Source organism: Seriola dumerili, unplaced genomic scaffold (genome assembly GCF_002260705.1).
Source record: "Seriola dumerili isolate Sdu_G_001 unplaced genomic scaffold, Sdu_1.0 BDQW01000066.1, whole genome shotgun sequence".
NCBI lineage: Eukaryota > Metazoa > Chordata > Actinopteri > Carangiformes > Carangidae > Seriola > Seriola dumerili.
Genome location: NW_019174321.1, coordinates 4486964 through 4506814, shown reverse-complemented (window position 1 = coordinate 4506814; position 19851 = coordinate 4486964). Strand labels below are relative to the sequence as shown.

The window sequence follows — 19851 nt, the reverse complement described above, 5'->3', positions numbered from 1 at the left end:
AGAGGGACTTTAAAGAGGGGTTGGGGATGGCTTATACTGACTGTCTGCAAAATCCATGCATTTCATTTTTTGAGGGTTATTTTTTTTGGCTTTTTGTCTTTATAGTGATAGCTGATATACAAAGAGGACATGCAGAGGGAGAGAGGGAGGGAGAGAGAGGAGGGTGAAGTTTAAAAAACATCCCTGGTTGTAATCAAACTGGGCTGAGTGGTTATGTGGTATCTGTCTTCATCACATGGACGCCAAAATCCATTCCTTTCTATTGTGATATTGTAATATTTAAGGAAAGGTTGACAGATAGCTGCATTTCTACAATAGTTATAGATTTAAAGGAAATTTAATTCACATGCTTTATTGAACATTATCACAATAAGCCTCGAAATGCAACAAAGGCAGTGTTCAGAAAAATAAATTAATTTTACAAAATACTGGGACCAAAAAAAAAATCAATCAAACAAACAAAAAACAAACAAACACATAAATATAAAAATCTATGGAAGCTCAAACCGAATCATCAGAAATGGACAGAAAAATCTCCAGAGTCATGAACTAAATTTGATCGAGTATTCTATCAAAACATTACGTGTTAACATTAGATACCAAGAACTACAGACACTCCTATTCCAAAGTGTTACACCTCAACATATTCGACGTTAATACCTGATACCTGGAATTGATGTTTCAAAGTCAATAAAATATGGACAGTCTGTTGTGCAAGACCGCTGTTATGACATTTAATAAGGGTCAAATAAATGTAATTTAATTCTTTTAATGCTATCAGTGTAACTTGTACAGATAGCTGATATTTCACAAAGTGTAACTCTTCAATTAAAACAATCTTTTTTGCCGTTAAGAAGCTAGATGATGATTACATTTTTATGATTGAATTTTTTGGTGTGTTTGCATTTCAAAGTAACATCTGACACAAGACATTGGTGACCTATTGGCATTGTAAATACAGCCCAATACAACAATACAATACAATACAGCACAACAAAGCCAAAACATAACACATTTTAACATCTTAACATCAAGATGTTAGTAATATATAAACACCTTCATCATCGAGGTGTATCATCATCCCTTCAAAAAAAGCCGTAACTCTCCGTTCACTGGAGTCCTTTGAATGTGTGCAAGTCTTCACAGAAATTCACACGTTTCCACTGAAACTACAGAGACACAAGGCAGGACTCTCCAGTGCCATGCTGTGCAAGATCAGGTGATAATATTTTTGGTTTCTTACTCCTTTAGGGAATCACACGGCCATAAAGGCGAAGGCGCAGCACCAGGCATTGCCACATTCAAGGAACCATCAATTGCCTATCGCAGGAAGTGTTGAAGGCGAGTCCAGAGACATGGATTGGTCTGATGCGTGTGGGAAGTGTGGGTGTGTCGCATACTGGTTTCAGTGTGCGTAGGTTAGTGGGGATCTAACGGTTATTCACAGGCAATTTTGCCATCGAAGCTGGAGAGCGCAATGGCAAAGGCCTGCACGGCACACAGCGGGTAGTTGAAGTCCAGTGTGAAAATGTCATCCGCTATCCGCCCAAACTGCATCACAATGTAGTCCACTGGAAAAAGCAAGGAATTGTTTAGATAGATAGATAGATACGATAGATAGATAGATAGATAGATAGATAGATAGATAGATAGATAGATAGATAGATAACATGGTGGGCCTCATCATGTGTTAAAGTGATGACATACTGTATCCAAGATGAAAATGGTTTCATTCACACACGACAGGAGATTTACAGAAAGAGCTCCTGCGATATCCGGCAGCTGCTTTGCGAGAGCTGCTGATATCGCTGCTGGAAAATGGTGATTTGTTATGAAAGTTTAAGTTTTCTGTTCTGTCATCAGCTGCATCACTGATGGATTTTAAAACTTTGACGTCTAATATACTGAACATCATGGGCGTGACGGACGCTCACCCCCCCCCCTCCTCTTTTCTAGTGAGTCTCCTAATGAATTTTCTCATCAGTTTCATAATGCATTAGATAGAGAATTCAGCTGCTTATTTCATAATGTCTGACACTGCACGAGCAAACCGTGGCATGACAAGTCATAACATCGGCATGGCACACCACAAGGGGGAAAATAATTTTTATAAACTGATGCGACAAGATGAATCTCCCTTACAACATAATGAACTCATTCACAGCGTTTCATAGTTTACTTAACTTATTTTATACTATTTGAGCAAAGAAAACAAGGCTTATTTGGGATATTTATTAAAGTGATCTTAAACAGACTCTCTGTGCATGTCTTATCTTGTGCTGCTGTGGCTGTTACATCGATTTTACAGCCTTAACTTCAGACCAGTATCACCTTCAAAGTGGAAATGTTAATTACTAAATCTGACCTAGTAAGACCGCTGTCGTAACTTTTACATTTACAGTAAGACCAACATGTAAAATTACCATCACATTTACATAACAAGGCGCATGAAGATACTCACAGTCTTTGTTATGGACTATCTGGAAGTTCTTGATGGAGGCCTGGGTGACCCTGCCGTTGAAGTTGAGCACATGAGACGCTGTTTCTTCGTTCCACACTGGCGTCTTGTTGTGAAGCTCGATCAGATTTTCCATCCTTCTATTCTGGTGTCTTATCAACAAGCCGTCACATTCCTGTGAAGGAATTGGCCAAACGCAAGTCAGTGAACACCAACAAAGAGTAATATGATTTTACACATTAGCCTTGTGTCGCTCTCATGATAAACAGACAACATTCCATAAATCAAGCTGCGGACAGTGTGGGTTTCATTTGTTGACATTGTTCTGGGATGCTTCATTTCGCTAATGAGTCATCTGATGGTCTCACACACATGAATCAACAAGTCAAAATATCCTCAGTAGGAGGTGCCTGTGTTATAATCCCAATACACTTTCTTAGCTTCTTTTCTTTCGATTTCACTTTATTCCTTTTTTCTTTCATCACTTTTGATAAACAGGCATGTCTGAGAAGAAGAAGAACATGTTCTGTATGTTTGTTTGTGTATTTATTAAAGACATATGTATATATATATATATATATATTTATACTTGTTAGATACAGTAAACTGACCCTTGTTATGTAAGAACATATGTATTGCTCCTGGTCTATTCTGTTATTTAACACATTTATTTTGCAGTATTTATTTTTCGACTGAAGGCAATCCAAGAAAAAATCCAAGTGAAATAAAACAAACAAACAACAAGGAGAAAACAAAACAGAAAAAAACCCAGTTATCCTACATTTCTGGGTCGGAGTGGCACTCGCTCGTTGTCCTTGTTCATTCCTGGGATGATGACCATCATCCTTCTGGGTCCTTTCATTCCTAAGACATTTGTTTCCTGTTGCCAGAAATGAGTCAAATTTGAATGTTCACATCTTACACTTCTAATATTCAGGAAACGGTATTCAGGAAATGCACAGTAGATAATTAGCAGTGAGCTGTAAACCGACTTACATAGATGATCCCTGCTAATTCCTGCCGTGCGTTAGACATGTCTGGAAGAGCTCGTTCTGGATTCAGAGCGTTGTCAAATACTGTGAACTTTGTCCCCATTAAATTTGATCTGGGCAATGAATAAAAGGACTTTATGAATTAAAAACTCAGAGCTGAAACTACACATCATATACTTTCTGTGCTGCGTGTGAATGAATGAATTGAGTTTTTAAGTTCAGTGTACCTTAGCTTTCCAACAAAATTCTCTCCACCTCTTGATAAATCTGTGGCATCAATGGAGATGAGGTAATTTGAAGTTGCACTTTTCTTTCTTTTCCTCCCAGCCAACAGGAATGTCTACAAAGGGAAAAAAAGACGAGGACAAACAGTCCCTTAAGAATAAAAGAAAGAGACTGATCTTATGTACACAAATCCCTAAACCTGCACTAAAACAAATATTTAAATGAATTGAACTGCCGACAGGAGTGCTGTTGTGTCTTGTTTAATGGGTCGGGGTTTCTTGTTGATATATGAAAATGGCTCATTAACATAACTTTTAAAATGATAAGCTGTCAAACTCCAATAAAGATGAATCCCTGACCTTTTTTTCATTGTCTAGATGAAGGTAATACAGAGGGTAGAGGCTCTTATCCATCCCTCTCTGGTCTCGTGTCACCCTGCATTTGATGGTCATGCCCTGTGGAGCCGGGTCCATCACAAACTTCTCCAAGTCGTCAAACTCAATCTCAGGTGATGGAGATCTCTCCTGATCAAGAAGCATTAAAAGGTACACTTTGATTACAAGCACTAATGTTTGCTGCATGGCTCATTTGCAGCAAGATTAAATGTTTGCCATGAAGTGACTAAATTGTTGTATTTTGTGGGGGGGACTGTGGGACTGTGGGATTTTTACGTGCCTTTTTCTTCTTCCCTTTGCCCTTTTTCTTCTTAGATTTTTCCTCTTTTTCAGAGTCGGAATCATCACTCTCTTCTGCCTTTCCTGAAACACACAACAGACTTGTTATTTACTTGTCAGTGACTCAAACAGAGGAATAAGTTACTTGTAAACTGACCTTTCTTCTTCGTCTTCTTGTCTTTGTCTTTGTCTTTGTCTCCTGTTGTTTGGAACATGGACGCAGAGCCAGTGGTGGATTTCTTCTTCGATTTGGTCGACTTTGTCTCTTCTTCACTGTCGTCGCTGTCTGATTTGGCAGCTGCTCAAGGAACAGACGTAAAGACTTTCAAGTAAAGCTCATAAATTTGTATGAACTCTAAGATCTTGAGCTGCGGTCGAAATAAAGTCTACATATGACCATTTCAGCATCAAGATACACGCTGTACTGTAAAGTCAGCCAAGAGGCTTGGTTGCACAGGCAGTAAAAGGCACTAAGAAAATGGCAAACCATAAAGTTTAGAGATGTGACAGTTTATGGCAATGTAATCACCTTTCTTCTTGCTTTTCGAGTCTTTTTCTCCATTTATCTGGAACATTGAAGCGGGCTCCTTCTTCTTATCCTTCTCCTTTGACTTGGACTTTTTTTCTTTTCCATCAGAATCTTTGTCTTCTAACAAATGAGAAAACAAGGAAAATGTTATCCGTTCTTCAATGTGACACCAAACTGGAGAATTATCTTCATCTTTTTTTATTTTTATTTTTTCAATAGGCAAATAATGTAAATCCCCCTTCTTACAGGAGAGAAAGTGTGGCGCGAGAGCCAAACAACTGTAAATAAACTGTAATCAATCAGCAAGCAAAGACTTGAGACCGTGACAGATTCTAAAGAGCGGAACAAATTTTTAGCATGCAATCTTGATTTTGTGCGTGCTCAGTTTGAAACCTGCTCTCACTGTATCTTCCAGCTGTTTTGTCAAATTCTGAGCACTTGAGATTGTGAGAGGGCTTTAGGCTTCACCAGGACTCGCCCATATCCGGCTGTTAGGTTTGGGTCATATCTTTAACAGTTAAAGTGTTTTAGGAAAAACGCTACTGAAGCACAGTCGGAAAGTAGACTGACATTACTTTCAGATATTTTCTCTGCTTTCACTTGACCTTTTTATGCCAAATTCCTCACTCAGATCCAGTGGCACAAGTCTTGTGTCCTCAAAACCTCGATTACACTCACGTTACTGTCAACACGCACTCTTAAAATGTGTTCCATGATATTGAATCTGTCCCAACATGCTCTCTCACATCTCTACTCGCTGACTGATTACTGCTCACAGCTGTTTGTGCTGCCTGTATAGTTTTGGCATTAATGAACTCTGGGGATTGAAAACACATGGTTAAATATCTGCTAAGATAAGCACTTTAGCATGTACTAATTCCTCAAAATAGGTCTAGTCACTGGTAGTATTGCTTTAACTGGTTAGGTTGAATGTAAACTAGTCATGGAGTGTGCCATTTCTTTATCAAATCTTTTGCCATGTAAATACATAGTGTGACTAAAGGTTTAAAACACTTTTTTAACAATATATAAGAATGACTGCAAAAGACGAATGACCACCTGGGTTGGCCACTTGGGGGCACAGTATTATTGACTTTTAAGTTAATATTTTGAACGTGTTAGCAGACTGCTGCCTATTTCCATATCCAGCAGTCATGACTGACTTATAGTCATGTTTCTGTCCACCTGATGGATCTAAATCCAGACTCACTCTCCTTTGAGCTCTGTTTTTGGTCTCCAGCAACTCCTGCGGGAAATATTTGGTTCTTTAGCTGCTACATGTTCTGCCATTTGGAGCTGGACAGGAACCACAAAATTAACAGGCGCTGGAGAACCAAAACAATGAGCTGAAAGACAATAAAACACTCGGTAGAGCTGATGGAAACTGCAGAGATAATTTTCTGTGGCATTAGTGGCCCCTTTCACGCACAAGTGAAAGTGGTCATGTGATCCATTTTTAATATTAAAATATTGATTAGCTTTAAAGAGTTAACTTTTTCATATTAGTGGTTCTGGAACAACATTGCAATATAAAATACTTTGCACTGCTGACAATAGTAATGGATAATCCAAATCCAAACACACTTGAAATCCATAGCCCCGTCCCAAATTGGCTACTGATATAATTTAATCTATTTCCATGGTTACCTCTCAGAGCACCTGGCTTTCCCTTACTTTACAGAAGGAGGAGGGAGCCACAAACACAAGCTAGTGCAAGTATTTCTGGAAAGACTGATGGCTGATCAGGATGAATCACGGGTGGAAGGAAGGTTAAGTTCAGCTAAGAGGCAAGAGTTCTGGAGACAATTGACCAACCAACACTCTGGGCTACATCATACAGTAATTCAATAGAAGAGATAAATAGCTCAATTGCAAGTGTAGGCCTATATCTCTGGACTGAAACTCACTTGATTTTAGTTCAAGTCAAAGAAACAATGAGTTACAAACGTCAAAAGTTTTAACTCTGCACACCGTAGAAGTCATGAGAGTGAGTGTGTAAGAATCTTATTGTTATTCCCAGAGAAATAATTAGTGACATTAAGTTATTGCTTGGACACACTGGAAAAATAACTGAAAGGTCTGCAGTACTAACACTAGTAAAACTGTTTTGGAGAATTTAAATGTATGTTCTCAAGAACAAGACTTAGCCATGTTAGTGCTAGCATAATAAACATGCTCATAATGACAATGCTGCCAATGTTTATCAAGCATAATATTTACCATGTTCCCCAATTTATATTAGCGCGTTAACATGCTAACATTTGCTAATTATTTGGTTATAAACCAGAGTATTGCAGAACTCAAAATTTCGACCCGAGAATGACACAAGGTGAAAAGTTACAGGATCAGCAAAGTGAGAATGAATCATCTAGAGGGGGGTAGGAATGTCTGAACCAACCAGAGTCAGTGGTTGTTGAGATATTTCAGTCTGGAACAACACACGGACAGACCAACACTGCCATTCTTACAGCATCAAAAAAGTACATTGGAAGCTAAAAAACAAGACGTCCAGTCATCTTTTAAAAACAACTCCAAGTGACACTAAAGGGGGACACACCATCGCCTGAAAAACATGTCCTCATATCTCTCTTTCATTTCACTTTTCAAGCTGCAAAAAAAAACAAAAAACGCTTCTTGTGTCATTATTCAATCTTTCTGTTACTATGGCGAATGCGTTAGCAAGCTTGTTGGCTAACTAGTGTTTTCCAATTCGGGTTATACTAATTAGGGTTATGCTAACTGAGAATTTGTTTTACTGTTTGGAAAAATAAACAGCTAAAAAGCTACAGAGGAGTAAACAGTCCTGTGTCAATGACTTCCATTTTTATTTATAAGCGGTAAGTAGAATTAAAAGGAAAATTGTCAGGATTGCATCAGTTTTAATTCCATTTTCCATAGTAATCACTTAAGGGGAAATTACTCACTCAACTGTTTTATTCTGTTGCTTCTGCTGCCAAGTCAGTGTTCCCACTCACTAACCATTACACAATAAAATCATGTAATCCTCTTAACATTAGTCTGGTCTTATAACTGTTGTTTTGAGCACACTGCTAATGCCTACAGAAAACCGTTTCCCTGCTTCTTGCCATACCTTTAGATTTAGTTTTCTTCTCTTTGCCAGAACTTGCAGATGGAGAGCTGTCCTTTGTTGTCTTTTTCTTAGTTTTCTTCTTGGCGGTGTCTTCATCATCTTCATCATCGTCATCGTCATCTGTGCCTGAACCTGAAAGAGATGGCAAGCATTTTTCTCAAACTAATTCTGGTCTTTTCAGGGACGATTGCCGAAATATATTCAAATTTAGAGTTTATTTGTATGAGTTATTTGTTTGTATTAGGACTGAATGAAAATCTTTAGAGTCCAGTTTCAATGCAACACTGTGAAAACTTCTCCTATATTTCCTTTGACAGAAAAGCCATTAATGACTTACCTTTCTTCTTTTTTGGAGCACTTTTGGCTTTCTTTTTTGGTTCTTTCTCTTTCCCTTTTTCCTTTTCTGTTTCATCCTTATCTTTTTCCGGTTTCTTTTTCTTCACCTTCTTTCCATCTATAATGTTGATAAGGAAAAAGCAATGTAAGCAATGTGGTTGGATTATACTCAAAATATCACAGTTTGTCATCTGCGTTCTTCGCAGGAAATGCTTAAAATATCACAGCCTCTTCCTTCAAAGCTTCTCACTCTGTGTTGCTGCGCTTTCCTCTTCTGAAACATCTTCACTTTTCTTGGTCTTTGTTTTTTTGGGCTTGGCTTCAGTTCCATTAAGCTTGGCTTCTGCTGTGCCATTGGCCTCCTCTTTTTTCTTTTTCGGCTTCTATGAATTTTCTTTAAAAGATACAAACAAAACTGATTAAAAATGAGACTTATGGAATAAGGAAACAAATTAAAACTAGGACTAATTAAAACGAGCAACATTTACAGATCTTAATAATAATAACTCACCATTACAAAGTCAGATGTGAGGGACGTGGGGTAAGAAGCGAAAAAAGAAGGTTAACAAGAATCATATTTTTACTACTTCTACAACTATTAATAATGTGATTCCATTAAAAAATAGAATCTATTAATTTCATGTTCAATCATTCACATCCTCACATACGCTGTACTTTAAGCTACTGATATCAGCTTGGATTCACTACAAATAAACTCACTTAAGATCTCATGTTTAGTTACAGCAGGTCAATGAAGTAACAGGGCATGAGGTCATTACAGTGATATTATGTAAGTCAACCTGAATTTTTCTAGAACTGAATAATCTATTACTATTTTTGATAATAGTTTTGTGACACAAAAAAAACAAGAAAAAAAAAAAAAGTTCTGTAACAGTTTTATGTAACGTGCTCAGGCCTCCTCCTGAGCAGAAAGGTCACAAACACTTTACATCACACGTTAGAAGACATATGATTGCAAGTCAATTACTTAATGAAACATAAATGAGACCTAAACAACAAACAAGTCTGCTGAGCTTCCTGTGGGAAACACAATGAGAGCCAGGAGTATAAAACTGTCATATTTGAAAGTTGGTTTACATTTAACTCTTGTCTGTTGTTCTGTATTTAAAATAAACCGTCTTGTGTTCATATTTTCTTCTTCAACTTAAAGTTCCTTCTTCGTCACCTGTAACACTGGCTTTCATCAGAGCCATCTAGACACAAGCTTAAGGTAAAGTCCAAAGGGGGTTCAAACTTTAGCCCCTCCACATAATATCCATCCTCTAATGCATTCGTCTATGTGATGATTTTTGCACACTATAATTTCTACAAAAACTAGTCAAATATATATATAAATGTTATAATGAACAAACTGGAACTCTGTTGTGTTTTTATCAAGTCTTTCTTCGGAGTGAGGAGTAAACTGAAAATAAAGCGAGGAACAAAGTGACAGGAACAACGTGTCACTGTCCCAAGTCACGGAGAAGGAGGTCAGTGTGATTGCAGCCAGCGGAGACAGTAAAGTTAATCCTATTAGATGTAGATCCTGCATTGATGGAAGTCTATTTGTGTCCACAGACAATCCACAACTCAACGCAGAGGAGTTGACATTTGTCATACTATAATCAGCTGTTGTATAAAAGTCGAGACGGCCATTATAATTCATTGGTTTTCAATTGTAATAATATTTCAACTTATGGTAATGGCCAGTCTTTTTGTAGAATTATACTTACAACAACAACAACAATTAAAAAATATATAATATAAGAGAAAGCCTTTTGTTTTGCTTCTGACACACTGCATTTTGGTTTGGGTTATTACTCTAAACATACATTTTTAAAATAATGTTTCTGAAACTCTGCCAGTGACCTTTGTTATTGTTTTGTAAACACTGGAGGAGCTGACACATATACTGGTTCATTATAGCAATTCACTGACAGGATTTTGATTTAATGAACCAAATCATCCTTTAATCAATCATTATGATCCAATAATCACCTTCCATAAAACAGAACAAAGATTTTTAACCTAGTTTCTGCCTCTGTGGTGTAAGATTTGATTGACTATTAAGCTAAAGAAAATTATTGATTGTTCATACATATTGTTAATAGTAATAAAAAGGAACGTTAAAGACCTTAAAGAAGGAAACAGTAAACAGTGCTGTTGCAGACGTCACCACAGTAGCACTGTAAGTGGTTTGGGTGGTTGGATTACCGACCTTCAATCCTTTCATGCGTGTTTTTGCACATGCATTGCTCAGCAGATGAGCAATAACTTGGATATCGTCAACCATGAAAGTCAATAATAGATATGAAGGCAACACTTACTGTAGCTGCCTAAAGGGAAGATTTCCACTTTTGAAACTATGTATGAATATTGACTCAGTTGGATAACATGTCTTACTCTAATGGAACGCTTCCTATGCTGGCATTTATACCAGTTACCTCACATGTGGGTCAGAGATTATTATCTACGTAATCATTCTTTCAAATGTCTTTGATTTAAATTTAAATAACCAAAGTATTCTACATCATCAACAGGAAAAAAAACAAACTTGTGTGCCTCATGAATGCACAGCACCACAATTCTAAACTCTGCATAGATGGTCAAACTGTAAATATTGTTGTATGGCAACAGCAAAAGTGTTAACTGACTCTTACTAAAGTACCTTTTTGGTAGCCATCATGTCTCACTCTCAAAATATCATTGCATGTCATTACTATGCAGCTGAATGAACACTGAGAATCTCATTTGAAAGTCAATAAAAACCATCCACAAAACCACAACCCCACCCTTTTACCTTCTCTGTAGACATGGCGTGGCCTTGACTTCAGCTCTACCGCTGCTTCTTTTAAAAGGTTAGAAAATAAAAAAGCAGGCCTCTCAGCGGAGATAATGAAAGAGTGAGAAAGCCCTGTACTCACTGCGTCTCCATCAGCAGAAAGTTGTTAATAGGATTTATGTGTAAAGCCATCTGCTCTGTAGAAACACGTCAACGGGAGAAACCAACAAAGGCCCGGGAGGAGGGAGAGGACTTGTTTATCACATGTGTTCACTATCCAGACACCTTAAAACTCAATGTTTTTATGTCCAGGATACTTATGGCAGCTGTAGCACAGCTGTTACAAGATGTTTGTTCTTATTTCCTTCCTTAACACCTATTGCACTTTATAGGTCAGACTGGCGGAAGCATCTGTGGCTGTAGTATAACATCTTTGCTTTTCATTTCTGGTGTCAACTGAGGGAATGGGACTTCATATTTCCTAAAACTCAGATTTACCTGAACCTGCTGCTGCAGGGATGATGCACAATCTTTATCCTCCTGAATCCTGAGGCAAAAATAATAATGACAAGTACATGTTATTGCTTAAATATAACAATATTACAATAATAATAGTGGTTACTCCTTTATTGCAATTGTAAAGAATTAATACTTAAGATTTTTATTTTTCTGTAAATATTCTGAAACACTTTCTCTTACATATCTATCTATCTAAACATAGCGCCCATTTTTTGGCAACCAGCAGTCTTGACTGTAGCCAGAGACTCAGTGTCATTTCTACATTTACAGGTCACACAGGGTATGGGAAATGGGCCTAAGTGGGTCTGCCTGACAGCAACAAGTAATGCTTTCCCTTGCTACTTATTGGTTTAGCACCACTTGGCTAGTACCATCGGAAAGTGGGTGTGGTAAAGCAGGAATAATCATTCAGAAAACCACAAGGCCTCAGGTAGGGTTAATGGAAGGCACGAGGAGGATACCTTACATGTACAAAAAATGCTTGCATGACAAATACATTTGCAAATATGTGAATTGTTGCGTGTTAATGCTGACATACCTGTCCTGTGTCCAGGCCTCTTTCACCATGTGATTGTGGAGAGGCATAGCTGATGTGGAAAATGGTTACATCCAGATTTTGGTCTTAATGAACACCCTTAAGAGAGAGAGTGCACTGACTGGAGGCTGTACTATACATTTAAAGTTGTATATAAAGGTATATAATTAAGAACATATAAAACATGCACTAATACAACCTCTCACCAGACAGTGGTTTTGCCAGGCAGCACTATGATTGACTCCATCCAGCTTGTGAATGCCCATAAGTCTCCATACATATCCGGCAGCCCACAGAGGGGTCACATGACCCGACTTCTAAGAGGATTTTTAACAAAGCAACAGGTCCCCCCATCGGCAACCACACAATCAGGATGCCCTGACCCTTCAAGTGGGATTACTCTAATTAGCCACTCACCATCTGTGAGCATTTCTAGGGTTTTCATAGAAAAGTTGTGGAGATTTCTACAAAAAGAGAAATATGGCTTGGGTGTAAATTTGCTTTACAGGAAAGTAAAACAGATTCAGGTCAAACTAAAATGTGTAGTTTCATTTCAGATGTGTATAACTTAACAAGGATAGAAATACAAAAATATTAACAAGAGCCTAAAAATTAGAGAGAGTGGTTTATGACCAGAAGATCTCTTGTCTGACTTGCAGACAAGCTGGGAAAACCCAGGTAAGGTTCTCTTAATTTTAACAGCTACAGGTAAGATGCCTTTAATATAGTCTCCATTGGCTCCAAAGGAACAGATCTTTGGCCTGTTTTTGACCTAGTGTGCAACAGTGAGTGTGAAGTAGAATGATGCTGAAGGCGTGTGAACTTCCCTGAATCAAAAGAGATTGAAGAACTACTGCAGTGTCAATGTGGTGTGTTAAAAACATCGTGTGATTTCCTCAGTCAACCACCAGATGCTGCTGTTCTCCAAGAGACAAAAATGCAAGAAGCAGCTGTGAGACACTAGGGGGCACATGGAGGTACTGTGATTTACTTCACTCATACATATTTTAAAAATGACTGACTAGGCCTCAGTAGCAATGCATAAAATGTATAATTACCAATCGGAAAGGTGGTTTTTTCTACAGCCTCAAAGCTATCTCAGTCCTGTCTGGCTGCAGTCTCAGAGATCACAAGAGGAGAGGGGAGGAGAGTAATCACAGCTGAAGTGAACAATAACACATGTGATAGGAAATAAAGAAAAAAAAGTAATGAGTTTCGTAGTTTTATGAGGCCAGACCCTTTGTCTCTCTGCATCGCCGTGCAGCTCACGCTGTCCAGTCTGCTGACTGTTGAAAAGAGTCTAGACTAATGGCTTTGCTGGCATTTCTGCAAACGCCTGACAGTAACATGGCAGTTGGCAGGCGGCCTAAGGAAGGCCAGCGACCTCAAGGGAGCAGCGGAGAAGCCATCAAGATCTTAAAGAGACAGAAACTACAGTGTGTTTCTCAACATACAGTGTTTCCAAATCATTTTCATGTCAGTTGTGTTTTATTACTGCAAGCAAGATGGTAAACATTGTTGAAGCAATGAGAAGCAGCACGAGAGAGAATACCAGAGAGGCTGTAAAACCAGCTCTTACTATACCAACAACTGTAACAACAAGCCTGAATGAAATGAAAACACATTATTCAAAGTTATGGTGAAACAGGGACCATTCAAAGCAGTTGTGCAAACACTAAGCCTGGAAGAATTATGTTAAATACATAAAGGTAGAGCTTCCAGTGGCAGTGACCTGTGTTTGAGGAGGGGGTATGATGATGATATTTTAGTTCACCCATGGGTTTAGTGCTGAAACAGCACGTTGGTGAGGACGTGAACTCGGTGGCACTGTACAGCCGGGTGAATCATCAACTCAAAGAGGGCCCATATCTCAGGAAGGACAAACAATGAAGACGAAACAGGAAAATCTGTGTTAAATTAATCTATCCTCAAAGGAGAGATTGTTCACGGAATGAGGAGGGGTAGAAAATAAGACAATGGCAGGAGGTCTCATCCATTCATTATAAATGGAAAGATGCTATTGAGGAGCAAAAATAGTCTCTTGTTGGTTGTAGATAGAGTGAAACCCAGTCTCAACACCGATTTAAGGTCACATCCAGTTTCATATTCCAAATCTGGAGCTCCATCTGAGGTAACTTGTAAAAAGGTCAAATACATTCTTATTAATTGAAACAGAAAGTTTATAGACACACAAGTGGCTCTTTGAGGCTGAAAGACTTATGATGCAACAGAAAATAAATGTTGTGCATGGATGAAAAATGGAGAGCTAGGGTTGCCTCCTAAGAGTCATGAAGTCAAATTGTCAGTCAAAAGACACAGATTGGACTCTCAGTTTCACAGGCGACTTGCTAGCTAGCTGTACAAATTGACAAAGGACAGTACATATTTTACACAGTTTGTCATTGTAGAAGGCTAACTTTTTTTAAATTATGGCTGGCTAGGTGCATCCTTTCCATTCTGTGGAAGAGGAGGACTCGCCATGCCCCACATTCACCCAGAGAACTCTGGACCTGAGGCCCCCACTTACAGAGAAATAGCAAAAAGGCATTACGGCAAGCATCGTGTTGACCCGGACATGGGGTCTGTAAACAATGTTGAGGGGGAAGGATTTTTAAAAAATGATCGGCATGCTAGAGCCAGGGTACAGAGTATCTAAGAGAAAAACAATTTTGCAAGCAGCTAAAGAAGTGGTCAAGGAAAATACCTAAGCTCAGTGCAGCAGTAAGTTTTACCAGCAACATCTGGACTTCACAGTAGCTGGAAACCTACATGACTCTGACAGCCCCCTTATTGATGATGACTGGAGACACTTGTTTTAGAAACTAAACAAATCGATGACGCCACACGGACTCAAACATTGGACAAAGACTAACAAAGGCTAATCATGTGTAAAATGTGCAGACAAAAGAGCGTCACTAATGATACGCAATACTTTGTAGAAATGATGAAACCAAAATATAAATTGTGCCCTCAGGGTTGTGCAAGAGGAAAAGCCAGTTTTCCACCTTAAAAGTCAGTCTCTATGTAGCCAGACACCGTACTTTCTACTTTTTTGTACTTTAGGCTCCTGCACAGGTTAGCATTTAGCTCACAGCAATCAGTAGCTAATGTTAATGTAAATAATTGTGTGAGTACACCTTTAGACACGCTAATTACAAGCTCACTAACATTAACATGTTAGCAAACCAATTTTAGCACGGTAGCACGTGTAGCAGCACTCATTTCGTATTTAAAGTCAGTGTAAAAGAGCGTTTGGCAAGATATAAATCCTCGAAAGCCAGTCACTGACTTTGAATGGTTTACAATGCAAACATGAAAAATTTCATCTGGACTCGACCCCATCAGAAAACAGTTGCTCCCATACAATGATTAACTCCAGCTGAGAGTGACTGGCTGGAGCATCTTAATCTTTGAACAATGAAAAGCATTAACATAAGCAAAACCAAATTTTCACTTACCGAGGAAATCGCAAAAATTAGAGACTTTTTTAATGCCTTTTTAATACCACAGAGAAGCTAATTCATCACCTTTTTCATGGTCATATCAGTCAAAGAATGATGGAAAACCAAGGGGGAGAATTTAAGATTTTATTGACATTTGTATCACTTTTTTCAGTACTTCGCGGGTATACATAATAATAATTCCCAGTAATATGACTGATCGACCTGGACTCAGGTAAGCGGCGGAAAACTGATGGATGGATGAAATAATTACAAAATCATTAAGTTCACTTTTAAATTCCTTCTAAAACTGACACTTGCCCAATTTGAGCCGCTGTGGCCAGCAGCAGCAGCAGTGTATGTGAGCAGTCTCATGTCACAGATTGAAACTCCACAATAAAAAGGAAGTGAACAGCCTCCTGCATCCACTGTGATACACGTAACATCTCCCCACAACCCACAACCACATACTAAAAAAATGTATTTTTTTTAAAATCCTTTAAAGCCTTTTGTTGAGGGAACTGAATGCCTCTTAAGACTTTGTTCAAGCCCCGCATACCCTGGTATTAGACTGTCTTCATTTTAGCTTGGTGTATCTAATGAACTGAGTTTAATTTTCAGCTGCTGTCTCAGGAGCTTAAGTATCAAGTTTCTGTTCCTCTAAACATAGAATTATCTCTGTAGTTTTACACATGTGGTCTTCATTGGACCACCAGGGTTGGTTGGTGAGAAGATAAGAGACAACGCTGAAACAAAAGTTCCCCATGAAGGCTGGAGCAGCAATGTGCCAAATCTAATAAAGAGCAAATTGAGAACACTCCTTCATCGGCATCTCTTCCTTGTTAATAAAATCCTCCCAGCTAGATAATAGGGGATCACATTAGGGCTAAACAACACATAATGCATTACTTGCCTTTATTGACCCACATAGAGAAAAAAGCTGGAGGTGAGGCCATTGCAATACACAACAATATGAACAATGTCCAGTCAGTAGGTGATGACATCACTGCTGTATTGAGTGAGAGTCCTCAGACACTGGACTCAATCCTCAAAAATTCAAAAACATAGAGGCAGATGTACACAGATGTGTAGGTGAATGCCCTGCACATATTACCATACTGATATCAAGACTAGCTGACGGCAATCAGTTGACAGTTACGTACTAGTTAAGACACAGTTTGTTGTGTCAAACAACTGGAGGAATGTGCTTTTGCATAATACTGAGTGTGGCAGCGGCCTGTGTGTACAGTATGCTGTTTAAAGACAACTGTGCTTTTACAAACTCTGAGAAGAAGCAGTTGTTTCTCATCATTTTTACAGTTTACAGTAGGTTGTGCGATCCTTGACATGCTTCCCATTGCACCGATAGCTGTGTTAAAAAGGTCAGTACAGACAACAGTCGTCTACAACTTTGCCACGACGAATCCAGTAGGGAAGAGTTGAGAATGATTAAATAATTCTTGACATGATTTTAGTTTGTATGTGTTGAAAAATCAGTCATGTCATTATATAATTTTTGGGCACAGGAGATTAAGAAAAACTTAGAAGTGTTGGCAAGTACTATTTCACACAGATCTCTGTCTGGCATGCCTTCAGCAGTACACAGTGCTCAGAGAACTGTGTCCTCCATGTGACACCTGCACAGAGAGGCTTCACAATAAAAGTCAGTACACCAAACGAGGGAGAGCTTATCCTTGGAAAACGGGAATAACACTAGGGAGGGTTAAATTGCTGTGTGTTGGTTTTGGGTGCAAACATAAACCTTCCTTCTATCATTAAGTCTATAACCATTTAAAACTACTCATTGTAAAAGTTGCACTGGAAAACAAGGCAAGAGAAAAATGATACATTTGGAGCACTATAAAGAGTCAAGAAGGAAGCAACGTGGAAGGTTAGATGAGAATCCCTGAGCAACTCAGAGCAGAAATAAAGGCAAAGCAGCCAGAACCTTGTGTGAACTGTAACACAAGCAGCGCTGAGCCCCGTGAGAGCTTGACACACATCTGAAATGGAGGACAAAGTATCCAGGAAATAGTGCTGTAGCCTGCATTTCCTATTCTCTGGGTGTCTGTGATAGAGACCAGCCTCCCCGGAGCGATCTAGACGCGAACAGATGAACACGTCTTCACGACTGAGCTGGCACGAGCTGGCAATACCCCGAGAGCAGAGAGTAAAAGTCCTGAGAGCAGTTACTGCCCTGAGTCCCAGAGAGAGAGAGAGAGAGAGAGAGAGAGAGAGAGAGAGAGAGAGGGTAGTGGCAGAATGTGCAGAGAACCAGCACTCCCGGAGCAAACTTGTCCCCTCCGTTTTTCTGAAGCAGGCAGTGCTCTTTTGAAACGGTGCCAGTGGAGGCTGGCCCAAAACCTTGCAGCTGAAACTTTTACAAGCTCAGTGTTTGCGAGCAGGAAGAGAAGGACACAAAGTGAGATTTGTAAAGGGAGTTTTACAGCTCCTCTCCTCTTCTTTCCTCTTCTTCGACCTGCCTGAGATGTCAGCACAATAATTCGTGTTTGATGTCTTTGTTCATTTAAAACTCAGAATTCTTCAAGAATATGCACGTTTTGGAAAGAAGACTGCATGAGGAGAGGAAAGGATATTTAAAGTATATATAAGGATATAATTGCTTGAAAAAAATGAAGAGTCAGTGACGTCACACAGGAAGCTGTCTTGGATACTGCCTGAGGAAAGATACTGATGAGTGTCCATGGCACTCAGTGGCATTACGTTGTGCCCTTTTCAGGATTTGTACATCGGATTATTTCAGTGATTTTCGTTTCTTGGTGACGATCCACACAAAACATTTCCTCTGGATTTGATCGTTCCAGGATATTGACTCTTCACATGCCCTTATTTTCGCTTCAGCTCTCCATGACACATTTTGTGACTTGAGGGTATATTGTGGTAAACATCCCACACCACTCGTTTGGTCCGTTATGTTGACAGCAAACACTGATTTCCTTTCACTACTACAGTCAAATTAAATCAGAACCCCGGTGGTTACCATTTTCTTGTATTTGCTGTGCAACAAATCTGCATAAAAACACAGGCAGGTGCAGAACAACTAAAGACGTCCGGAATGACTACCGAAAATGGGAACTGTGAGGCATGTACTACCTGGGAATGATGCCAATTGCTGACAAAAGGCTTTACTGCACGGCTCTGAGAGAAGCCTTTAACTCATTTGCTCTGAAATGCTTCAGGAATATCTGACACTGAATTGTTTGGCCAACTGTAGATAAATCTGTCAAACCTTTTGGCTTTGTTACAAGACAGCATGTAAGTACTCACTTCTGATTCCTGTACCCGAGCTTATTTCTCTGTCTGCCTCACTCTATTTCTTCTCCCCTCCCAGCCCCTAATCCTGCAGTCAAGTGAGTGTCTATTTGATGGCACATAATCTACAGTTCATGTGACTGCTCCCCTTTATTCTGCGAGTACACTCTGTCAACTCTGTGACTTCACCTCAAAACAAAACTCAGTCTACTTTTATGCATATTCCACGTAGATTTCGTATCTTTTTTTTTTTTTTTTTTTTTAATTTTGTGACTTCATGATTTCTTTTCCTGTCTCCCTTTCTCCTTGCTGTCTCTCCTTCTTGGCAGCAGGGCAAAAGTGGGCAGGGAGAGAGGAGGGCATGGCCCAGAAACTGCTCTCAAGCCCCAACCCCTGTTCGAGTGGGGTTGCTTGCTGGTATACTACTCAGCCTTTCCCTCGTCTTGCAGGCGAAAGAGAGGGATGTGGAAATGCATTCTTGTCTCCTTTCTAACCCGCCTTTTTTTCTTTTTTTTTCTTTTTTTTTTTGTCGCCTCCATGGCCTTCTTTTGCGGGTGAACACTACCCTGATCTGTACTAAAAAAGTCACCTCCAGGTATTTCTGATTTTTGATTCTGCTTCTGTTTGGGCCTTGATACTCCTCTTTGTACTGAAGTGTCCCTTTATTTGTGTCTGTTGCACTTTTACACTTCTTTTACTGTCACCTTCCACACTGTACACGTGTCTGCTTTGCTTGCACCGAACACAATGCCTAAACCTTCACCATTTTTCGCTCGATCGAGATGAACCAAAATTTTGTTTTAATGTTGTGTCTTGGGTTAAATGCATTAAGAAATATTGACAAATCATTTGTGTATATAGTTACTGTAATGAGCAGTCCGTTTACAGAGCGATGTTCGATAAAACACGGGCCCTGAGTAAAAAGAAATTTTAGTGGTTATGTTACTGCCTCTTAAAGTACAGAAATGTAGTAAAAAGCAACATTTAGGGATAATTT

General features: G+C 39.1%; 1 protein-coding gene and 1 long non-coding RNA gene across 2 annotated transcripts; both read right to left on the bottom strand.

Moving 5' to 3' along the window:
- Positions 1-434: 434 nt before the first annotated feature.
- Positions 435-8336, bottom strand: LOC111219435 (tubby-related protein 1-like). The gene is made up of 11 exons (XM_022742112.1): positions 8307-8336; positions 7970-8101; positions 4879-4998; positions 4507-4647; positions 4351-4433; positions 4035-4199; positions 3678-3790; positions 3455-3563; positions 3240-3338; positions 2462-2633; positions 435-1571 (listed from the first exon to the last, which is right to left on the bottom strand). The coding sequence occupies exons 3-11, from the start codon at positions 4922-4924 to the stop codon at positions 1438-1440; spliced, it is 1062 nt and encodes a 353-aa protein (XP_022597833.1). The 5' UTR covers positions 4925-4998; positions 7970-8101; positions 8307-8336; the 3' UTR covers positions 435-1437.
- A 46-nt stretch (positions 8337-8382) lies between these two features.
- LOC111219436 lies at positions 8383-11227 on the bottom strand. The gene is made up of 3 exons (XR_002665017.1): positions 11106-11227; positions 8556-8688; positions 8383-8423 (listed from the first exon to the last, which is right to left on the bottom strand). It is a non-coding gene; the product is annotated as an uncharacterized LOC111219436 (long non-coding RNA).
- Positions 11228-19851: the final 8624 nt, after the last annotated feature.